This window comes from Pristis pectinata, chromosome 11 (assembly GCF_009764475.1).
Source record: "Pristis pectinata isolate sPriPec2 chromosome 11, sPriPec2.1.pri, whole genome shotgun sequence".
NCBI classification, from domain to species: Eukaryota; Metazoa; Chordata; class Chondrichthyes; order Rhinopristiformes; family Pristidae; genus Pristis; species Pristis pectinata.
In genome coordinates, this window is record NC_067415.1 from 50,341,917 (window position 1) to 50,367,262 (window position 25,346).

Below are 25,346 nucleotides of genomic sequence, written 5' to 3' on the forward strand. Positions count from 1 at the left end.
CTAAGATTGCTGAGGCACTAACCCAATGGGAAGGCAGTAACTTCATGGAATACCCATGACTGTGTGGCTAAATAAAGCGCCGACTCAGTCTTCAAGTTCGCTGATGACACCACTGTTATTGGCTGGATCAACAACACTGATGAGATGGAGTACAGGAAAGAGATCACCTTATGTCATGGTGTCGGAACAACAACCAAGCCCTTTATGTCAGCAAGATCAAAGAGCTGGTTGAAGCAGTGTGGGGTGGGGGGGAGAACACAACCTTGTCCTCATCAAGGGAGCTGGAGCTGCTATAAAGGCAGTTGGTAGCTTCAAGTTCCAAGGCCACATCACCAGCAACCTCTCCTGGCCCCTCCATATTGATGTGGTGAACAAGAAAGCACATCAGCGTATGTACTTTCTTAGACGTCTGAGTAGATTCGGCTTGTCCATGAGGATTTTCTCAAACTTATAAGGATTAGCTATAGTAATTACCCTGATGGTTGCATCTCAGTCTGGTATGGCAACTGCTCTGCTCTGGACCGATGGAACCTGCAGAGGGTGGTAAACACAGCCCAGTCCATCACTTTCTTCCATCCTGTCCATCTTCATGGTCTGTTACATCAAGAAGGCTAACAGCATCATCAAGGATGCCTGCCACCCCAGCCATTCCTCTTTCTCTTTTCTACCTTCTAGGAGAAGATAATGGAAAGCCTGGCTGACCAGACTCACGAACAGCTTCCTCCCCAGTCCTAGCAGACTTCTGAACCAATCACCTCTTTCACATCCACTTCCCAGTGGTGCTGCCACCTTCTTGAACCCTTAATTCTATCTCTTCCATTATTGTCACTTCAGCATTTCTTTTTGCACTACTTAAGATTGCATTACTATACTTTCACCATTCTGCTGTTTCTGGGCTCGTTACTGTATTTATCATTACGTTCATTATTACCACGTATACTGTTTACTCTGTGAGCTTCATGTGAGCAAGGGATTTTATTGTGCCCTGGTGTATATGCCAATAAATTAACCTGAATCTAAATTTGAATTCAGAATTAGCTGTCCCAGTCAAGGTATAAAAATGTTTTCAGTCCCACTCCTGCCACTCGACTGGTGTCTTAGTACTTCCTGCTGCTGCTCATGCTGAGATCATGTAGCCTAAATTTAGGCCTTGCTGGTTGTTACAGGAGACCCTTCTTCCAGCAGTCATGTTACAGCAATGCCGGCATCTTGTCTGAGGACTGATGTCACCATTTACCTATTCTGCCTATTTCTGATGGATGTGAACAATTCATGGGCTATTACTTTTACTAATTTGGTAGAAGATGCAACACAAGCCACAAATGTCTGTACCCTTTGTTACTCCAACAACAAATATTACAGGGCTGAAATTTGTGACCCCGATCTTTTCGCACTCATTTTTAAATTTAAAAACCTTATTAAATCTCATGCAACTTGCCCTACTCTCATGCAAATAACTCTGTATTTCTTATAGTTTCTAACCTCTGTGCTTCATTGTGGTATATCTGAATAGGCAAAGCTTGGTCATGTGTGGTAAATGACTACACTTCTCTGCTCCACTTCTGAAAATCAACTTTGCTGAAGTCAATGTAACCAAATTTAAGAAATGGAGTGCAAGTTGCAGTTGGTCCCACATATGCACACTTAGTGCAAACTACCAGGAATGAAGTTCCACAATGTTAGCATGCTCTTTGCAATCAGAGTCCTAGTACTGAAAATCCAAAAAAAAATTGTAGATGTTGGAAATTTAAAATAAGAACAGAAAATGCCAGAAAAACACATCAATTCAGGGAGCATCTGTGGAAAGAGAAACAGTCAACATTTTGGATCTATGACTCTTTGTCAGAACTCGGAAAGAGAGAGATAACACTAATTTTCAGTGGGAGAGAAGGTGGAGGAGGGTCGTGTAGAACAAAAGGCATGTCTGGGATAAGGTGAGTTGAAATGGCTTAATGGGGGCAGTTACCAGCACATTAAGCTTCTTGGTAATGTGTTACTGTTAGTCAGACCTTTACGAGTAAGGATAAGAAAAACTTAGCCAACATGATCTATCTCTCTCTTTCCTAATTCTGATGAAAGGTCACAGACACAAAACATCAGCTGTTTCTCTTTCCATAGATGCTGCCTGACCTGCTGAGTTTTTCCAGCACTTTCCTTTTTATTTCAGAGTCTTAGTATTAATTGTCTTCTGAGAATATTTACGCAGGCAATGCTTATAATTTTTACCTGTTGATCAGAATGAGCTCCAATATTGCAAATCAGGGATTATAAATTGAAACTGAAGACAAATTTGTTTAAAAATAGCTTTTGTAAAAGAGAGAAGCTGTCAAAATGGAAAATGGCAGATGGTCTGTCCATGAGATGGCAAGAAATGTCTGTTTTACAGTTGGTTTGATGTAGTTTGATAGATGGGATTATGCTTTTTAACTAATGTCAGCTTATGGGAATCAGTATGTCCGGAAAGATGTGAAATTCTTTGAGATGAAAATTGTTTTGTGGAGCTTAATGCAGCTCTCTTGATGAATAAGTTCAGGTGAAATTCATAAAGGATCCAGGGATTTTTTCAGAGTTCTCCATTCTGATTCACCACTGACATTTACTGGGTTACACAAGGGCTCTTGGTTACTTACCATTGGAGAATTGTGGACAATTTTTAGATGTTTCTTGCTGTCAAATTGCCGTCAGGCAGTGGGAAATCAGCCGTAGCAGTGGAGGGAGGATGGGTGTGGTGGGATGAAGGGGTAGTGGTGGGGAACAGAAGGGGAGCTAGGGCAAGCCTTGTACAACTGGGGTCCCTCTGGTACAATCCTCAGGCAGTCCTGGAATTGGGGGACTTCAATACATGGGTTCCCCTGGTTAGAGATGACCTGATTTATAGAAATCCAACTTTACGCAAATTCTCACATACACTTTTAGATCATTTTTCAAGCTAGTAATAAAAATAATAATAAAACGTTTTATGGTATTCATTAATGAGAGGATACAGTGTGCATCTATTAGTTTAATTATGGGTGGTGTTTGAGTGAATATTCAATTAAACAAAGGGATTATAGCGAGTGTATGGAGAGCGATATGATATTGGTTGCTAAAAAAGGGACATTTCTGACCTTTGGAGAAATTGGCTTATTGGCTCAGGAAAGGAACCCTTATGTAACACGAAGACTGCCTGCATGCAAATTAGAAGAGCAGAGTCACCATGGCAACCTTAAAAATCAAATCGGTTGGAGATGTACCATTCACATCAGGCAGTTAACACCTTGACCTGCCCTTTCTCTGTTGTCTGCACCACAAAAGGGGTCCGTGCAAAGAGTGGAGGTGCTCCTACTGTCTCTGTGAAAAGATTGATTCCTGGTGCTGTCCGGATTTGCTGTCCTTCAGGATCAGTTCCCACCCCACACCCAGACACAACCAACTTCCTGCTCTCTCACGGACTCAAAATACCCCCAAGTGCTTCCAAGAACAGACAGACTGTAAGATAAGTGAATCTTCCAAGGCTATATTAGGTTCCTGGGGACTCCTCATAATTCTGCCTGCCTTGTTATTCTGAGCTATTTATACTTTTTGTTGCAGAAGATGAAGGTGAAATTTGTGGCTCCAAAGGGAGCTGCCATGCTTATAGGAACTGCTGATTAACTGCGAACTGGAGCTGTAACTGTCTTTTTGATCTTTTTGAACAAATCTTGATCTGGTATCTTTAAAACCAATTTGACTGCTGACTCCTGCCTGGCTGAATTTCAGTGAGAACGTTGGATATGAAATGTCAAATAATCTACCAGGTGTCAGCTGGTGTCTAAGCTAATAACATCATGGCAATGAAACTTTCATGCTTGGAGACATGAAGGTGTTTGTTATGCTGATTGTCATAGATTTTTTGTTAATATTGGAGGACCAGAGTGCATGTACTGCATTTGATTATGAGAGCATGGGGGAGAAGTTGACGACAGGAACAGGCAGGGGAATTGTGCTGAGTCACAAATCCAGCTCCATTCACTAGCATGGCACGGTAGTGTAGCAGTTAGCATTATGCTATCACAGTGCCAGCGACCCAGGTTCAATTCCCGCCACTGTCTGTAAGGAGTTTGTACATTCTCCCCATGTGTGTGCATGGGTTTCCTCTGGATGCTCCAGTTTCCTCCCACATTCCAAAGACATACAGGTTAGGAGCTGTGGGCTTGCTATGTTGGCACTGGAAGAGTGGTGACACTTGTGGGCTGCCCCCAGAACATTCTCAGTAATGCAAAAAGACACATTTCACTGTGCATTTCGATGTACATGTGACTAATAAATAAATATCTTATCTTAGCATGAAGACAGGAGGTCAAATAATAACTTATGTCTACAGCCGTTTATAATTTATAAGTTTATTGGTTCCACACATCACTGGCAAAGGGTCAATATCATGTGTGGCTAACAGGACAGTGCTTTCTACAGATCTTTCACAAGTTAGTCCTGGCTATGACTGAACACACGAGAGATGGAACAGCAGCACTTTCAAACTGTGCACTGCAGGCCTTGGTGCAATAGCCATAAAGGAGGGGAAATGTCCTGCATCTCCAGAGGGGGAGGAGGTTTCAAAACATATGGTCAGGATCTAATGGGAAGGAATATCTGCCCAGTTCAATGTCAGGAGCATTGGTCCAAGATCATGGACATAATGTTGGAGGGACTTTAATGAGCTGATGCAAGTCTCGCCAATGATAAAGAATGACAACTTAGTCCATGCAATAATAGTATGAACCTGAAACAATGAACAGAGGAGTTAGAATATTCTGAGACTCTATGATTTAAATCATATCAATTGCAAAGAAAAAAAATAAGAAAAGCTTGCATTTATAACATGAATTCCACAACCGCAAGATGCTTCAAAGCATTTTGCAGGCAATAGAGCAGTTATGAAGGAATGTGAGAATGTAGCAGTTAATTTGTGCACAGGGATGTCCCACGAACAGAACAATGATCATACATTTATCGGACGAATTGGATCTGTTCATTAGAGGTGTTGATTGAGGGATAAATATTGACCAGGACTGGTAGTCCTTGACAAAAACAGCAAGTGACAGTTTCAAACTTTGTTGACAAAACCACTTCCAGGCTTCATGTGAAAGGTAATGCAGAGCTTAGCATCAAGCATTTGCAGATTCTCCTGTCCACAGTGCAGCTCACTATGTATCAGAGATCACCCTTCAACATCATAAGCACAATCATATCACTGCATCATTGTCATCACTGTTGTCACCAATGCACCTATCAAGCCTGGTCAGGACACCAATGACAACTTTGTTGTTCTTGCCCATTGAAGTTTTACGTCCACCTGAAAAGGCAGATAAAGCACCAGCGTAACAGCTCATCTGAAAGGCTGCACCTCCGATGGTGAAGTACTCAGATTTAAACCCACAATTTTCTCATTCAAAAGCCAAGAGTACAATCACTGAGCCATGGCAGATGCCTCTAAGAAGAATAAATGAATCTTTTGTGGTCTTAAATTTGACTGTTAGTGCAAACTGTAGTGGCGTTATGCTTTTATGCTTGTTTTTGTTATTTTAGCCAGATATAGTTCCAAGCTATGGGGTAATACTTCATCTAAAAGATAGAGTCATGGAGTCATACAGCGCAGAAACAGGCCCCTCAGCCCATCTAGTCCATGCTGATCTGATCTTCTATCTAGTTCTGTCTACCTGCACCTGGATCATATCCCTCCAAACCCCTCCCATCCATGTACCTATCCAAACATTTCTTAAATGTTACAATTGAACCCATATCTACCACCTCCACTGGCAGCTCGTTCCACACTCGCACCACCCTCTGAGTGAAGAAGTTTCCCCTCAGATTCCCCTTATATATTTCACCTTTCATCCTAATAATTAAAAATATTGCTTTGGTTTACCTAAAATCGTATATGTGATTTTGTTGTAGTTAGGATTAGCTCTTATGTAGAAGACCACACCAAGTAGAGGTAAAGCCTCAATAGCATTGGGATTAAATCTATGTACACAAAGAACTGACAATGACAACAAACAATTGAAAGAGAAAAAATTGCTTGAAAAATCAGTACATCTCACCAAAAGTGAATGCTCCAATATGCTAATCCAATTGAACTATGCAGTACTCAATCAGTAACAGTGATCTGGTCAAGAAGTGAGACACTTGGTTGAATCCTTTCTTTATTGACACTTAGTTTTTTTAGCTTTTGTTCTTTTCACCTTGTTACTTGATGTTAAATAATTAAAATAGCAAAACATTAAGAATAGTTCAACTGAAATGTTAGTTCACCACCAAATTAAACCAAAGCACAGTCTACACACATATTAAGCATTCATAAGCCAAATGTAACTGTTGGTAATTTCTAAGCTCTATTTTAATTTGTAACGGAGAGTGATATCTACACAAACACTGAACGTCTTAGAAAAGATTGCACCTCATGGAAGTATGAACATAGGAGTTGGGTAAATAAATTAAAAATGCACATTGAAAGGTAAAAGGTGAAAAAAAACAATAATCATACATTGTTGAGCTCATCTTGAATAAGCTATGGGTAAAGCTGATTTCAAATATGTGCATAAATGTGTGACATTTTTAAATCAAGTGCTTTAGTGATTCATGAGATATTTTTCTAATTTTGGTATAATCCAAAAAACTTTATGCAGGTGATCTATACAACGAAGGAATCTCTTTATTCCTTTGCTTAACGAACTTTCTGTAATGTCACTTTGATTTTAAAGATAATAAAATTGGGCACTATTCTATCTTGCTTTGATTTTACTAAACAAAAATGATGCCTTTACACAACTAGTTTAATATGTTCTGATTCATATTTTATTCTTAAATTGCTTTGCTTGGCAAACTTTTAAAGTTTAATGCAGTTTTCCTGCAATAACAGCTGCGTGAGACACTAGAAATCTGCACTGGCACCACTGCGACATTCCTGACTGGTACTGTTTGTGCTTGAGCAGGAATACAAATACTCGAGATAAGTGCTGAGTTGCTACTAACAGCTTATAATGAATTTGGCAGCCAGGGAAACCAGTATTTTATGTGGACGTGCTTTTGGGGTTTAAAAGGGATCTAGTCTGTTGCAGCCACTGTGGCCTGCCATGGATTATAATGTAAAGATATCAGGAGCTTGCAAAAGATACCATTGTTAATTCCTTTTTAGCATTTACAAAGAAAATAAGAAGATAATTAATGTGCCATCTTTGTTTCAGTTGTTTGGTTGTCAAGAAGAGATATCGTAATATGCTCAATAGTCAATCTGTAGATATCTCCACAAGCAGAGTGACTTGGAAAAGTTTTGAGTTGTGAGCAAGTACTCCAGCAATGTAGAATTATTTATGCAAGACCAGGAATGACAGGAATCCTTCAAACTGACATCTCAAAATGACACATTACTTTGGTAAGATGTTGTCCTGAGAAAGGCAAAGACCGAGATAAGCTGTTGGGCAGAAATCCCACAGATCATGAATGCAATTGACATCATTGAGTTACGTTTGAAAATAAATGAGGAAAAATTGATAAGCCTTTTTTCAAGGAGACATTACCTCTTTAAGTTCATACTTAATCGCTGACAAATTTAAGGAGGAAGAGGTAGTAATGAAAGTGAGTTCATAATTTGACAGTTTGTAGTTTTGGAGAATCTGTTCTCTTTACTTTGTTTATTTTTCACAAATTGTGTTGCTGAAAAACAGATATTAAAAAGTAATGGCTTCAAATATTATCTTTCGATTTTGGTTTATTTCAGGGTTTTTCTTACTTTTTCCTTAATGTTCATAAAAATCAGGTATTTACAGTTATCTCCAATAGTGACCTGGGAAGTTGTTTAGTTGTGAGAAAGATGCATCAGCTATTAGGCACTATGAAGTGAAACTAAATTGAAACTGGCATTATTGATTACACACCAGTTCAGTCTAGACCTGAGGTATTTCTTCATTTCATTTTGATTTTCACCCCATTTCTGCTCATGCTTCTATCCCTTGGCCATCTTCACCACTGTTTTCACCAGCTCTATTGACCAGCCTATCCCACAAATGAGAGACACAAGAGAATGCAGATTCTGGAATCTGGAGCAATAAACAATCTGCTGGAAGAACTCAGCGGGTCCAGCAGCATCTGTGGAGGAAAGGAACTGTTGAAGTTTCGGGTCGAAACCTTGCATCAGGATCACAATCCCACATATCCCATAAATGGTTGGAATTGGTCACTAGTCTTCATAAGCATTTTGAAAGTTATTTGCAGCATTCTTCAAATAAAATGAATAAAATATAAAATATATATGCTGCACAAATGACATCTTATTATTGGCGTTATACACAGAGTTTTAAAATAGGGGTTAAAGATAGCAATTATGTTAAAGATTCAGCTACAAGGGAAGGAAGTCATACTTCAGAAATTACTCGTATTTGAAATTAAAAGTATATACTAAAATGATATTAAATTAGCTTTAATTGGAATTACATTTGTGCAATACTCTTAGAGCAGAGTTTCTATCTTTGATGTTTTTGGTGACTTGAGTACAAATTACCCCCAAAATGGTGCCATTCTTAAATAGTATCTATTTTCTCTGCTGCCAGAGTGAGGCCCATCGTAAACTAACAGGAACAACACCTCATATTCCACCTGGGTGGTCTACAACCCAATGGCATGAACATTGAGTTTTCCAGTTTTAGGTAACCCCCCCCCCAAGGTCGGTTGTTTCCCCCTGTTCACCCCCCCTTCTTCCCCCCCTCTCCCACCTCTCTCCTTCCCGATCCTCCTCCGGTCCTCCCATTTTTGTCCCCTTTCCCTCAACCACCCCCCACAACCCCTGACACCCATCTTTCTCCCCCTCCCCCCCCGGTTCCATCACCCACTACACACATAGTTCACCCCCCCCCTCTCCACCCCCTCCCCTATCTGGTTCTGGTTCTGGTTCCAACTGACATTCATCTCTCCCCTAATGATTCCCATTATCACCTCCGTTACTTCTCAGAGTCCAGCACTGGTTGTCCTTTGTGTTCCTGCTGATCTCCCTCCAGCAGCTGTCACCTACCTTTACACTGCCCTGCCCCCACCTTGCTCCATCTGCCTCCCAATTATTTTTCTTCTTTGTCTGCCTTCACCTATCATTCACCCGCCACCGTTTCCCAACCCCATCCGCACTCCCCTCCACTACCTGGTGCAACCTGCCTGTCGTCTTACGCCCCTCCTCAGTCCGCCAATCACTTCGGACTCCTTTCTCACTATTCCCCTTCTCCTCTCTATACCGGCCATCTCCCCTCTCCACTCTCGGTCCTGATGCAGGGTTTTGACCTGAAATGCCAACAATTTCTCTCCTCCCACAGATGCTGCTTGACCTGTTGATTTCCCTCAGCAGATTGTTTGTTGGTCCAGATTCCAGCACTGGCAGTCTCTTGTGTCTCCAGTTTCTGGCATGATGTTTTTAAACTGGGGTAAAGCATTGCAGGAACTTTATTTATATTGAATATAATTAGTATATAAAATTCTGCCATTTTCACTGGGAGTTAAGCCAATTTTAGGCCAATAGCATCAAAAATCCAAAGAAACAGCAGAAACTCTGATACTTTGCATTTGTAAAGCTACATTTTGACCCACTTGAATCCGAGTTTATATTGGGAATTTGTATCATAAATATTAGTAACCATTAAAGATGCAGTTTTTTAATGGTAGTTTAATAGGGACTACAATTTCTACAGACTAATCCAATTATCAAGTACTGGCTTTTATAGCATCTAATTTGCTCACAGTACTATCTTCAAACACCCAGAGGTCAAAGTTCATTTAGAATGCTCAAGATAGATATTTGGCTGAATGAACTTTAAAGGATGATACTAAACAAGTTTCTTTTACTTTAAATGGAATTCTGCAAAAACAAACTGAAAAATGCACTTTTGCACCACATCAATATGGTTTCGTACCCCCAAAGGTAAGCTAGAGTGATGGAAAAGTCTTCCCTGGTGCCTGTCACTGAGGATCAGTTGCTCTTTAAAGGACAGCAGACATTATGGTTTGAATTGTGCTCGATTCAACTTGCAACCAGGTGTCATCTGTAGTACCCACATTGGCCTTTACCAGATGTGGAGGACCAAATGAACTGATTCTCCCTGCACGTCAGAGGTATCCCATGAGCTGCACCAGGCTTTGTGCCTCAACTTGGCTCCAGATATCGTATCTTGAGCCCTTGTCTCCTAAAATGGCATGATAGCCTTTGATAGCTCCTCAGTTTTGAAAGTTTTTAAATGCCCACTGTTGGTCAGAAGTATTTAAACATTATCAAAATGGACTTTAAAAAATCTATGTTTTCAAGGAAATGGGATCTTCAGGATATCAGTTCCAAGGTATCATTCATACAAATTGAAAATGAGGTAAACTTCACTCAGGCCCAGTGTCTTGGGGAATGATAATCATATGAAAATAAGAAATTAGGAATAGGGTCCACTTGGCTCTCCAAGGCTGTTTTGCCATTCATCAAGTCCATGGCTTGTATTCTATCTCAATGACATTTTGCCACTCTATCCCCATGTTCCTTGATTTCATTAATATCCAGAAATCATCTCTGTTTTGAAAAACATAATGACCTGGCCTCCACAACCTTCTGGGATAGTGAGCTCTAAAGATTCATCACTCTCTGCATGGAGAAATGTCTCCTCATCTCAGTCCTAAATGGCCTATCCCTTAATAGAGACTGTGGTCATAGACTCCTCAGGTAGCAGAAACATCCTCCCCGCATTCACTCTCTGTTGAGCCCTGTAAGAATTCTGTAAGCTTCAATGACACCTCTCATTCTTCTAAACTCTAGAGAATACAATTCTGGTTCATTCAGTCTCTCCTCATATACCAAACCCACCTTCCCTGGAATCAGTCTAGTGCACCTTTGCTGAGTTCTGTCTGTGGTAAGTATATCCTTTTTTCAGATAAGGCAGTCAAAACTGCACCTACTATTCCAGGTGTAGTCTCACGAAGGCCTGGTATAATTGCAGTAAGACATCTTTGTTCCTGTCTTCAAGCATCTCATTCCAAAGGCTAGCATACCATTTGCCTTCCTAAATGCTTGCTTCACTGGTATGTTGACTTTCAGCAATGTCTGTCCACAGACACCTACAAGCAACATCAAAATTATCTGATCTCTCCACATTTAAAAAATACTCTGGTTGTCTGTCTTGTGCACCAAAATAGATAACTTTACATATTTCCATGTTAGATTGCATCTGCCATGTTCCCCTCCACTTCTCCATATCCTCTTGAGGCCTCTTTACATCTTCCTTATTCACAATCTCACCTAGTTTTGTGTCATTAGGAAACAAGGAAATATGACATTAGAACAATCAAAACATTGATATTGATTGTGAATTGCTCGAAGCCAAGTGCCAAATCCTGTGGTATCCCAATAGTCACAACCTGTCAATCTGACAATGATCCATCCCCACTTTGCTTTCTGTTCAATAACCAATTCTCAGCCCTTGTCAGTATATTATCCCCAAGCTCCATGTGCTCTAACCTTGCCGCCCAACTTTCTGCCTCAGACTTTATTGAAAACTTTTAGAAAATTCAAATACACCACATCCACTAGTCCCTTCATATCTCTTCTACTAGTCACATCCTCAAAGAACTCCAGTGGTTTAGTCAAGCATGATGTTCCTTTTAGTAATCCATGTTGACTTTGCAACTCTGCTCACATATTCTACTTTATCTTGTAGAAGATACAGGAGCCTGAGCTCACCAGACTTAAGGATAGTTTCTACCCCATTGTGATAGAACTACTGAATGAACCCTTATACAATGAGATGGACTATGACCTCACGATCAACCTTGTTGTGACCTTGCACCTCATTGCACTGCACTTTCTCTGTAGCTGTGACACTTTACTCTGTACTGTTATTGATTTTACCTGTACTACCTCAATGCACTCTGTAACTGCACTGTGTAATGAATTGACCTGTACAAACTGTATGCAAGGCAAGTTTTTCACTGTACCTCAGTATAAGTGACAATAATAAACCAATACCAATACATGGTGATTTTTTTAAGCAATATTTTTGGCCAGTGGTAACACTAGCTTTTCACTGCTGCCGTTTTCTAGCCATCAGCACATAACGATTCTAGCCTGTTCCTAATTTGAAAAACAGAGATTTAGACCATTGCTGAGCAAAGGCAAATTATGTGGACCAAGAATCTGACAAGGATTTTCAGGTACTGCCCTGACAGCAACAATCTCCACAAATATTCCGGGTTTCATAATTCAGTACTTGTTGGACTGAGTCGACAAGGAAGATCAGTGTATGTGTTGTAAGTCCCCCAAATCCTTGTTGGGACCACCTAACGAAGAGACCATTTGTGACTGCTCCACCTGCTGATGAGAGTTTCTGGTGACACAGCTGCTCCTGCATCACTAGCAGCCTTACTGTGACATCACTGACCTCCCAGTTGTGACACCAGGAAGAATATATGTCGATGGCTTTTAAAACTTTCTTCAGCTACATGTGAAAATTTAAATAGCGTCTGTTACGGACTCAGTGAAAGTCCCTTTAAGATAGAGAGTGTGTGTGTATGTGTGTGTGGGGCGTGCTTACGTCAATAGAAGATAAAGGATGTAATGACGTTGTTGAAGAAGTCAGAAGGAGAAGAAGGAGAGAGAGAGAGAAGGGAGAGAGACACCAGCCTGCTAGTTTTCTCTATCGATGGATGAGAAACAATAACTGTGTCTGCCACTGAAATCCATGTATGGAAGTTGGAAGTAATCCGGTGGAGTTCACTTTATTGCTGACCTGTAGAAGGAAACAGGTATTTGTGTGGACGATCACGATTCGGATGCTTTTCGGGGTGAGGAAGTCACTACCGAGTAAACACTGAAGTGTCGTTTGGGTTCCATCGTGGAACATTTGGATTTCGTATTTACTCTCTCTATGTTTCTCTACGTCTACGTCTTATCTTCAGACAACGGTGGTTGTTGAAGAAGCCCTTGCTCATGTTTCACCTTATGGCTTGCGGAACTGAACTTTAAGAACCATTCCGGAACTTGGAGTTTGGGACTTTGTCACACACACACACGAAGAGTTTAGTTTTGGGGTTAACGTTCGAGGTTTAACATTTTTGAATTCTAACATACTAACATTTTTACTTTTATTTTACGTATTATCATAAGTAGTGATTAATAAAATAGTTTTTAACACTGAATCATGCTCAGTGTGTTTCTTTTGTTGCTGGTTCGTGACACGTCTAAATCAGAAACAGCAGGATGACAAGGTTAGTTTAAGCAGAGACTTAATGAGCAAGGTACAGTACAAGCAAAAAGCATGAGGTGGCCCAACCTTCTTGCAATATGAAAATGTTATTTATTTGTTTACAGAATATGGGGCATTTTAAAAAAAACACAGGAGAGTGGGACACAGCACCCTCCTCTGTGACTGGAATCTGCCTTTGCAATGAACTGGCCTGATAAACACTTGTACCACGAGAAGTGTTAATCCACCATGCTCAATGGACCAGTGAATGCTGCATGCAGCTCACATGATTGTGAGGAGAACGCTGCTGTCAGTGAAGGGAGTGCGAGGGAATTATGTAATATGATGCAAAGCCTTGAAAGCTGAGGCTGGGAGGTGTTCCGCGTGGGACACTGATGGCCAGGGCATGTTCTGTGTGGGACACTGACAGCTGGGTGGTTTTCTGTGTGGGACACTGATGGCCGGGAGCTGTTCTGTGTGGGACACTGAGATGTGACAGTGCAGACTCATTAATTGCTGTCTCATTCCTGCCACCCTACCAGTGTGTGCCTGCTTTTTCTGTGATTGTTCAGGAAAGTCATAAGTTTTCTCCAAAAGTTCCAAGCTCTGCCAGCAGTGGAGGACTCATACACGCCGAAACTTCTGCCATCGTTCGTTGTACAAATGATAGCGGGTAAATGCCAGCCACACAAAGGGAACCGTGTCTGGGCCAATTACCCAATGGGGCTCAGTGACTTGAAAATTATCATTAGCACCATCTAACACCAACAAAGTCACTTTTATACTCTCTTTACAGATAAGCTGTGCAAATTAGTCCAATTTTGGCGCAGCCATGTGAATAAATGCTGGGATCTAATTTTAAATCTGTGGGATCTGGACTTGACCTTCCTGGGCCTGGTTTGCTGCTTGAAATCTTTACCCATCTGTACTCATCTGTTCACGGCATTGCCAACGTTGTATTCCAGTAATAAGGAACAGTTTGTGGATGGGGTTTATTGTTGGTGGGGCTCATTGTGACAGGAGCTTGTTATGGATGGGGCTTGCTGTAGGTTGATCTTGTCATGGGCAGATCTTGCTGTATATGAGGGTTGTGTTGATGGCGTTTGCTGATGGAACATGTTGTGGGCGGGCCTTGGTGTGGGAGGGGCTTCTAGTGGGCAGAGCTTGTGGTGGGTGGGACGTGGTGGGTGGAGCTCATTGTGGACAGGACTCGGTTTGGGAGGAGCTAGTGGTGGGCAGGTTTGCAGGGGCATTGTATAAGAGAAGATTCCACAAGCATCTCAGGCTCAATGGGCCATTCTGTCTCCTGTAAATGCAGAAGGTGTATGAAATGATAGTAAGTGGAAGATGAAAAAGAGCATATAATACACCATCTGTCAGTTACCTATTTCCAAAACCTGATCACTAAACAATAAAGTCAGCACTCTAGGCCTGTTATAAAATACACATAAACTCTCAGATACTTTTTTTTCTAAAAGTTAGCTGTTCACACTTTAATCTCAGGGGGAAAACATTTTGCACTGCCGTAAGTTAAGAACCTGAATTTGCTTCCTTCCCATCGACCCCATCAACAACTGCCATATACAGTGTCAGCTATAACTGGCTATCCCTTAAGTGTATGCGTACACATTCATTTCTGATAAGAGTAAGACCTGAGAGAGGCTGGGGCAGGGACAGTGATTCAAAGGATCCTAATACCCGTCATGCCTGTAACAGCTCTTTCTTTGCAATTGTAATACGGTAGTGTAGCGTTTAGTGTACCGCTATTACAGCGCCAGCGACCCGGTTTCAATTCCGGCCACTGTCTGTAAGGAGATTGTACGTTCTCCGTGTCTGCGTGCGTTTCCTCCAGGTGCTCCGTTTTCCTCCCACATTCCAAAGATTACGGGTTAGGAAGTTGTGGGCATGCTATGTTGGCGCTGGAAGCGTGGCGACACTCGCAGGCTGCCCCCAGAACACGCTATGCAAAAGATGCATTTCACTCTGTGTTTCATTATACATGTGAGTAATAGAGATATCTTATCTTATACCAGCACAACATGGTGCCTGGTGCTCAGCTTGTCCGTGGTGCCCAGGCCTGACATCATGGGAGTCTATGAGTTGGATAATATGTGGGACATGGGCCCATTGTCACATAGATACCAAGGACCCAGATCTAGCACTGGGTTGGCCCTGAAAATGCAAGAACACTAGAAAATAGGAACAGGACAGGGCACTTAAGCCCTAATGTCTGCCCCATTATTCAATCTGTTGATAGCTAATCTGTCCCAGGTTTCAACTCCTCATCCATGCCAGTTCCACATAGCCAGCAATTCCCCATTCTTTCAAATATTTATCTTCCATCTTTTTAAATACCTCTATTGATCTAAACTCCACAACTCTCTGGAGTAGACAATTCCAAAGATTCACCACCCCAGGACACAGGCCTGCCACTGGATGGGCCCTGAAAACCTGGGATGAGCATTGGGCAGACCCAAGAACTCAGCCCCAACATCAGCTGGGTGCAGTCGACATTGGCTGGGCCCTGAGGACCCACACCCAGCATCTGCTCTGCCGCAGGGACTGGGCAGATAGTGCGGAGAGTCCTTAACCCGAGCCTTGAGCTGCAGTCTCCACAGCATTCCTCTCAGTAACCATGTGGCACTGAGCTCCAGTGTCAGCAGATTGGTAACAGCACTGGCCACTCCCTTTAAAGAGCTGAGACTGTGCTGGGGAGCCCTGGCCTGACCCCGCTGCTTCCATTGGTTTTGCAGATAATCTGGCATTCCGCATCAATGCCACACACAACCAACAACTTTCCATTCAGGTATGGAGACTCCTGTGCAATACAGGATAAATGGCAACAGCAAATGCATGGGGCTGACCTCTCTGACACTGCACTTCGACTTGGGAGGGTAAGGTCTCAGGAGTGAATAAGTCTCTGGCAGGTCCTGCCCTGAGACACTCCTGACAGAAGCCAGTGAACTTTTGCCTTATTTCAACTCTTCAAGCTGTTCAATAGTTTCTAAAAGTTTCTCACAATTTAGGGAAATTTATTAAAATTGATATAAACAATAAAATAAAATAAAAATTTTAAAAAATTGTTAATTAAAACATGTATCATTCATTAAAAACATTAAACTAAAGTAAGATTATTATAAGTAAAAACTTAGTTTCCTTATTCTGCAATCTGAGAATTCTTCTTCAAATAAATGGATCTCCAATACTTCCTCAGGTTTGACCTGACATGAGTTGAAGGGGTGGATTCTCAGGGGTAGTGCTGGGAAATCCCAGTGGGACTGGGCTCTGCAACAGATTGGAGGAGGGACAGATGTGGCGGCATCAGTCTCTCAGTCAGTGCCAGACCTACAGTGGGTCCAGGACTTACTTCAGTGAGAATAGCTGAACACTGGTAGATTTCGCTGAATGCCGTGCTTTTGAATGAAACTTGAAGGACAAGAGGTAAAGATAAGAATCCAGATCAAATTGGTCAAAATTGTCCAAATCCTAATGGCCAGCAATAGTGCAGCATTACAGGACTCCTTAATTGGAATCATTTTTCCTTTTGCAGCTAAATGGGACTGAGTGCAATATGGCAAGGGATATGACCTTTAAGAATCTAAAATTATAATCACATTTTATGAAGTTATCACATTTGAAGAAAAGGTTATCATTCAATAGGCTCTGTATAGTGTCCTGCCATCTAGAATGAAGATAATTCGATAATTACTTTGTCAATCAAACTTGGTGGCTGTGCTGCAATAAGTGACTGAGATTGATTTTATGCACATAATTTATAAGAAACAATCTTCCACTCACTGCATTTTCTGGAGAAATTGCCCTGCTTTTACAGGGAGAAGTTGTAGTTTCTGTTTTCTCCACTCTTTGGATAGTCTCCCCTTTCTGAGGAAATTGATGTTATTGCACAATGAGCTGCTTGCTCTGAGGTTTATATGACCCACCCTACCTCTAACTCTGCATTGTAGCAAACAGACATTGCTCTTGCTTTTTACGTGGTACAATCAATATATTGGCTAAATCACAAACACTGAACATACTTGGAAATTATGGTATTAAATTCTGATTGGCAAAGTAGCCAAAATGACCAAATAAAGTTTACTCAGATATGGACAGTTACATTTAACTTAGCATTATAACACATTAAGCTTTCATAGCACTTATTAAAAGGTGACGTTAGTGCATTGTAGATAAAATTGGAGCCAACGTCTTTGCCTCCATTTTGTTCCTGATTCGGACCCCAGGCAAACTTCCTCCAGGACTTCTTGTTACCTCCATCCAACAACAATCGATGGCAATGCAAACATTTAGCCAGCATGAGAGGATGTTTACCCTAGAATTTCTTAAATATTACCAAATACTGTACTAAGATAAAACAGGGGTTTTCAATTCCTGAGGTGTGGTTCAAACCTCTCAGAGGGATGGATTTTTATTTTGGCAGCTCAGTAATGCCAGTGAGAAGCCAAACAATTTTTATGATTGGGTAGGATTAAAATACAGGGAGGCAAAGCTGTGACAGAAGTCTGAAGGGGCACTCCTGGGGGACACTTGGTGGGTTTGTGGGTGGGTGGGTGGGTGGGTGTGAAAGTCTTTGTGGGATCAGCAGGTTCTCCCGGCCCATGAAAATTAGCAGTGCACTAATCTGGAGCATCCTGAAGATTTGGTTATTCTGTTCATTTTCACTGGAGTTGCACACAGGTCTGAGAGATGGCACAGGCTTCTAATTTACATATATTAATGGGTTTCTGCTGTTCTGGCTGGACACTGTTTCATGGTTTCCAGCTTAATCACCATGGACCATATAATGAAGGGAATGGAGTGGCAATGAGCATATTGGGATTATTGGGACTTTTACTCTCAAACCTACATGATATAAAGGTGGATACCCATCATTTTGAGATAACAGATTACAATAGTTGGAATGGAGACACGAGACACTGAAGATGCTGGAACCGGGAACAAAAAAAATTGTTGTAAGAACTCACCAGGTAAAGCAGCACCTGTGGAGGAAAAGGGATGTTCAACGTTTTGGGTCAAGCAGGACATGCCTTTATTTTTGACAGTTTCAGGAATTGCTGTAGAATGCTGCTGCTATTTTACACTTGAAGTTGTGCCCAGTGTAAATACAACCCCTCTCTATCTGTGATAAGGTTATTTGAAAGTTGCTGTGAGAAATAACCAGAGGGTCTTTTAACACTGAGCCGTTTCCCGGGTCTCTCCTGAAACACCTGTGTCCCGACTACAGAATCGGAAGCTCTCATCTTCTTCTCTACTTACAGCTGCTTCATGGCACCTGGAGTAAAGGGAGAAACCCCTAAAAACAACAGTGACTTTCTTTTATTTAGCACCTTTGCCATTATAAAACATTCCAAGGCCATTCACAGGAGGTTATTGTGTAAAATTTGATGCTGAGTATTGTTACATTAGTACAGATTACCAGAAGGTTGGTTGAAGAGGTGGTTTTAAGCATCATTACAAAAGATGAGAGAGAACTGGGAAGGTTTGGAAGGAAAGTATGAAACCAGAGTGCACAGGCTGTTGAGGACTAGTGGTGAGGCAAGTAAAATTGAGGATGCACTCAAGGCCAGAACTGGAGGTGCATTGAATTCACAGAAGGTCACAGGAGTAAAGGTCACAGTGGTACAGAGGGGTCAAAGTTAAACTAGCATCTGGTTCCCATACCATCACTCCTTCAACCCACACATGCTTTCCCTGTTCCTTTGTTTCCCACTTAACACAATGATGTTGCCTTCTCACTAGTTCCTGTAAGCCAAACCACATGGGTTCCTCCCTGGCTGCTGCCACATTCCAGGCGTGGCACAATTGTGCTCCTACAGCAATCCCTTTGCACTAGCATGAAGACCATCTACATGCAAATCACCACTTCTGGTTTACAAAGATTAAGTGAAGAATTTACATATCATATGATGGAAGTTTAAATGTTCTTCTGTAAAACACAAAATTCCTTTGACTTTGAATGTACCTGCACCATCACTGGTACGATTGCCTTCAAGACTGTTTCTGACTGGGAAGTTCCTCTGTTTCCAATATTGCATTGAGTGCCTTCAGGACAGCTCATGGTGCACTCCTTTTGCTGTCAGTTTGCACCAAGAAGGAGAATAGGTCTTGTAACTATTCCAGTTCTTCACAGCTGTTTACAGATACAAAGTACGAAGAAGTTGTGATTTAAGAGTTCTAGGAGCTGGAATATGTTTTGTTTATACTCATTTTTTTTGGGTTAAGATACAATTCTTTCCCAGCCAGGCAACAGTCTTGAATCCCGTCACCAAGCTTAAAAATTTCCAAATCACGCTATCAATAATTACACATCTGCTTGTTTGATCTGAAAGGCATTTATCGAGATACAAGAGACACTTTTCCCAACATGAAAACAAGGAAAGTTATGTATTTCAAAGGTCCTTTAGAAGTCTATTTTCCAATGTTCACTATAGGCATTGATTCAGTGCTCAGATTTAGGAAAATCTTCGTTACATCCTACTACCTTGAATAAAACCTAGCCACAGGGTTAGTAAGATTAGTAGGATTAATAAAATTAGTAAGATTAGGAAGTCTTGGTGTGGTCCAAATACGAGTCAGAGCACAGCTTAATGGTTACTGATTAAAAGTGACTGGCTAACCAGGCCAGAGTTTCTCACTGCTTGATAACCCAAAGCCAGTCTACTGAGTAAGATGCTGTTCCCATGACCCTTGACAGATTCTACCTCCACCTATTGACCTGCTGCTTAAATGATAACATTCTGTCAGAGTAACAGAAGGATCGTCAGCTAGCTCTCTTGGTTTGAACTGTTTGCAAATCCGATGTCATGTAGAAACTCCAGAAGGTCATGGAGAAGTTTCCGTGAAGTGCCAGGTTAGCTAGGCATCCCGCTGATATGACTTATGTTTGATGTGTTGATTTCTTAGTGCCAGGGCATTGCTAAATTTGTGCAGATCATTTTGTGCACTTAAGGAGAACAGACAGAAGTTAAGGTCCATGTGGAACCAATAGAAAAAAAAATCTAAATGTACCACCAATCTTAAGTCCTCCTTTCTGCACCATTTCTCCAGTCAAGTGTTAATTTGCACTCTATTCTTGAGAATGAAACAGAGGCCTACATTTTGAGGCAGTCTCAAGAAAGATGCACAGATTATAGAGTGTGGATAATTGTGGGCATCTCAATACATGGGGAGTGAGTGGGCCAAATGGGAAGTGCTTTCATGGGAATGCTTTTGGGGAATAGTGATCATAATTTTGGCGGCACAGCGATGCATCTAGCAGAGATGGCTCCAAAGACCTGGGTTCATTCAGGCCCTTCAGTGCTGTATGTGTGGTATTGCATGTTCTCTCTGTTATTGCAAGGGTTTCCTTCAGCTGTTCTGCTTTCCTCCCACATTCCGAAGATGAGCAAGTTGGTAGGTTGATTGGCCACTGTAAATTGCTTCTAGTGTGTAGGTGAATGGTAGAATTGGGGACAGTTGATGGAAACGTGCAGGGAATAAAATGGGACAGTGTAAAATGGGTGTTTGATGGTTGGTGCAGACTCAGTGGGCTGGAAGGCCTGTTTCTATGCTGTATAACTCAATGCCACAGAACAATGGGAGGCCTTCAAATAGGAAGAGATTTGAGTAGAGAATAAACATATATCCATGATGGAGTAAAGAATGATACCTAAAGCCAGAGCTCCCTGGATGACTAATGAAATAAATAAATAGATATTATATGATACTAGATGAGGCTTGTGACAAATACAAGATTCACAATAAAGTAGATAAAATACAGAGGAGCTTATAAAAGAAAGCGGGAGACACAGGAAGAATATGAGAATAGACTGGTAAGCACCAAAGAAGACACTTAAAGGTATTTTGCAAATATAGAAATGACAAAAAGACTAGGTAAAGAAAAGCTAAGGCCAAAAGGAATATTTTTTTGTGAGGCAGAGATCATTGCTGAGCTACTAAATATGCACAAAGCATCAGCTTTTGTTACAGAAGAGGATGCTACTAATGGAGTGATAAAGGGTCTTTAATGAAACAAAAATGGGGAACCTGCAGTTGACTGGCTGCCCTGAATGTAAATAAGTCACCCAATCTGGACAGGAGGCATCCTGAGGAAAGTGAATATAGGAATGACAGAGACTGTAGCCACAATCTCCCTGTCCTCTTTGGATGTGAAGAGTTTTGCAAGGGACTCTAGCAAAGGTTAAACTTTTGTTTAACAAAGAAGCAAAAGAAATGAATCCAACAACTACAAAGCACTCAGTGTGACATCAGTGTCGGGAAATCTTCTAGAGAAAATAATCCCAGACAAAATAGTCAATTGGAGACGTATGCACTAGGAAATGAAAGTCCGCGTTGATCTGTTAGCAGCAAATGATGTTCGACTAATGTAATTTAGTTCTTTTCTGAAAGTAAACTAAGTGAGTTCATGAGGGTGGTGAAGTTGATGGTGTGTAAATGAATTTTCTAAAGGTATTTGACCAGGTATCACAATTTAAGTCTCCTGGAAATAAAGAGACAGGACAAATGGATACAAACGTGATTCAGGAGCAGGGAGTAGTGGTGGCCCATTGTTTTCAGATGTCTAGAGAGAAACACACACAGAGCTGTACCTAGGGGTCAGTGTCAGGTACACTGCTCTTTTTGTTATATATTATTGACCTGAAAATGCATTTACAGGCTATATATTCAAAGTCTGCAGAGTGAAGATGATGTCAGGAGGATACGGGCAGATGAGATATGGTGCACGGAGGTGTGATGAATTGTTTGGTAGGAAGAAAGAGGAACTGCAACATTAACTAACTTGTACAATTTTAAGAGGGGTTGAGGAACTGGGAATGTCTGTAAAAAAATCATCGAAGATGGCAAGGCAAGTTCAGAAGAAAAGCATCTGTGATCCTCACCTTCATCAATGAAAAGATAGTTTACAAAGACAAAGAATGCATGCTGGAATCTTTAAAACACTGCTCATTTATGAGCACAATACTTCAGGAAGGGAGTTAAGGACAGTGATGGGGCCCCAGTCACTAGGAATCTTAACTGTGTTAATGAACAAGAGACAAATTTGAGGTGCACAGCCACATTGAAATACTTAAATGAGTGACCTGCCGGCAGTGAGCCAGTTGGGTACCTTCCTCACTCCCCCAATCCATGTCTCAAATCTGTCAAGGTGGGTTGACGTATCCGAGAAGTGGTCAGTTATCTGAATATGGCTGGAAAGGCTCAGGGAAGATTCTAGTCAACCATGATGGAAGATTTGGCAGAACTTCAGTTGCTCAGAAGTTGGTCTTCAGCCAGACTGGTGGTGCAGTTATAACATTTGCAATATCAAAGCTTGAGTGATCAGAGGAAGACACTGATTCTAGATTTAATGATCAACAGGGAGGAGGAACAAGGTCTCCTCACAGGCCCAGTCTAGCAGTAGGTTAGGCCGTGAGAATGAAGCACTACAGTTATGCAAGCAATGTCACAAGACGTGATCAGCATCAATAAAGGCATTATCAACTTCTACCTCCCAAAAACTGCACACTGCTCTTCATGCTGGATATATCCAACAATCTTTATCAATTAGGACTCCATTCACCCCACTAAAGCCTGATACACAATCACCACTCCTCCAAGCTTCATAATCATATCACAAAATCCATATTTATGCACTGTGAACTATTCAGTTACAACAAGAAAGTCATCCAGACACTTGAAACCCTTCCAGAGACTCGTGTTCAACCCTGACCTTGGGTGCTGTCTGTGTGGAGTCTTCACGCTCTCTCTGTGACTGTATCGGTTCCCTCTGAGTGCTCTGGTTTCCTCTCACAACCCAAAGACGTGAGTGTTGGTAGGTGAATTGGCCACTGTAAGTTGCCCCTAGTGTGCAGGTGAGTGGTAGGATCTGGAAGGAGTTGATCAAAATGTGGGGAGAATGAAAATTGGGATTAATGTAGGATGAATGCAAATGGTTGATTGATGGTGGGTGGGCTGAAGGACCTGTTTCTGTGCTGTATCTCTCTATGACTCTAACATCATCAGTCATCATCGGTTAGATTAACACCCATTCAAAATTCTGGGCTTATCATTCAAAATGGAAAAAAACCTCCAGGAAATAAAAGACCATGGAGGAAAAGCTCCTCACATGGTCCAGTCTCGCATTAGGGTCGGCAGTGAGTTATTAAGTGAGACTGGATAAGTTGGGACTGTTTTCCTGGAGCGAAAGAGACTGAGGGCTGACCTTATAGAGGTTTATAAAACCATGAGGGGCATAGATAAATGGATTGTCACAGTCTTTTTTCCATGTTGGGGGAGTCTAAAACTAGAGGACATAGGTTTAAGGTGAGAGGGAAAGACTTAAAGGGGACCTGAGAGGCCAGTATTTTACATGGAGGATGGTGGGTATATGGAATGAGCTGCCAGAGTAAGTGGTAGAGATGGGTACAATTACAACAATTGCAACATTTAGAAGACAGTTGGACATGTATATGGATAGAAAAGGTTCAGAGGAATATGGGTCAAATGCAGGCAAATGGGACTAATTCAGAAAGACACCTTGGTCAGCATGGACGTGTTGGACCAAAGGGCCTGCTTCTGTGCTGTATAACTCTATAACTCTATCTATTTCCTCTTATTGTGGAGCTTATCTCTTCGCTTTTTCAGTTATTTTCTCAAAATCTGCCCTCTTAAAATTGCATTAATATTACAGTACCATTTCCTACACCAGTTGATGATATTTTGACATATGTAATTGGACTGGCTACACAAAGGCAGTGACTGATATGGAAGGTAGATGTTAGCAGTTCTTTAGAGAGGTGCTCACCTTAAAACACAACAAAGCTTTTCCAGACAAGGCACACCAGGAGCTTGATAGAATTCTCTTAACCTTTAACAAACTCAACATCATCCAGTATAAAGCAGTCTGTCTGACCAGCATCCCACTCCCTCGATCAAACATTCATTATATCCACTACTGGCATACCCTACAGTTGCTGCATGTACTATCCACAGGATATACAGCAATAACTCATCAAGATCTCTTCATTCAAATCTGTGATCTCTTCCCCTTAGAGCAACAAGGGCAACTCTTCTGCTGAATCATCTCCAATATCCCTTCCAAATCAAATGGCAGTCCATATGTGGAAGAACAGATTAACCTCTGAGACTCCTCACCTATAAATATGGTGGACAGTGCGTGGAGCCCATTACCACCTAAGTAGTGCAACTAGTAATAGGTGATAAGTGGTGGCCTTTCCAGTGACAATCATATTCCAAAAAAGAATAAAAATTTCAAGCTAAATTAAAGTGAGCTGTGCTGAATCAGCACCTGAATGTAGCATTAAACACTCCTTCCAATAATAAATCTGTGTACTTTCACCTTGGTGGTGCACTGTAACTCATGTATTATGGAGTGAAGCTCCCTATTTCCAAGGAACCCCTTGGGATTCAGGTTTGGCCCTAACTTTAGACTCAATCTACAATTTTAACTACTGATAGGACTGCAGGTCTGGAAAGGGCGAGGCGGAAGTCCACCACTACTATAAATGCATCCTGTGGATGTGGTGGAAGATCAGGATACTGGAGTATGAAAGATTACTGGGTCTCAACAGCCTTGTGCAGAGTGCAGGAGAGATCAAAATGCACCCAAATGCAATTGGCTCATCTTTGAAGCACTAAATGCCATTCGCATCATTCCTACATCCATGAGTCCCTCCAACCCCCACTGCTTCTCAGAATGTAAATATAAAATGATTACTGACATCTAATAGAAATTCAGGAGGAACATTTAATGGAATATTGAAATTGCTGCCAATTAGAAGCAGTGCATTTAAGATAATTTCAGGTGTTTGGATTAGTAGGAAAGGAATTGAAGATTGTGTGAATAAGACAGAATGAGGCTAATATGAAGCACAAAACCCCACTGGCTGACAGCCCCATCTCTGCTCGAAAAATTAGATGTATTACTGGGGACAACATAGACCACTGTAGACTAGCTGCAATGTCATGTTAACCTTTCAAAGCTTTGAATTTTAAAAAAATGTAATTAACTAAGGATTTCTACTGGCAACATATTGTAGGTGCTGGAAGTATCAACAATTCTGGCAACACTTACGGAGAGAGAAACAGATTTAATGTTTCAGGTTGATGACCTGTCAT

At 41.4% G+C, this 25,346-nt stretch overlaps 1 protein-coding gene across 6 annotated transcripts in view; it reads right to left on the bottom strand.

Annotated features, from left to right (window-relative positions):
* Positions 1-25,346, bottom strand: part of LOC127575652 (progesterone receptor-like) — a 253,476-nt gene that overhangs the window by 134,264 nt on the left and 93,866 nt on the right. Inside the window, exon 2 of one of the 6 annotated variants that reach the window (XM_052025539.1) lies at positions 19,192-19,359. The exons of the other annotated variants lie outside the window; for them this stretch is intronic. Coding sequence (XP_051881499.1) covers positions 19,192-19,264 — 73 coding nt within the window. The 5' untranslated portion in view covers positions 19,265-19,359. The remainder of the gene's footprint in view (positions 1-19,191; positions 19,360-25,346) is intronic. 6 annotated transcript variants of the gene reach the window in all.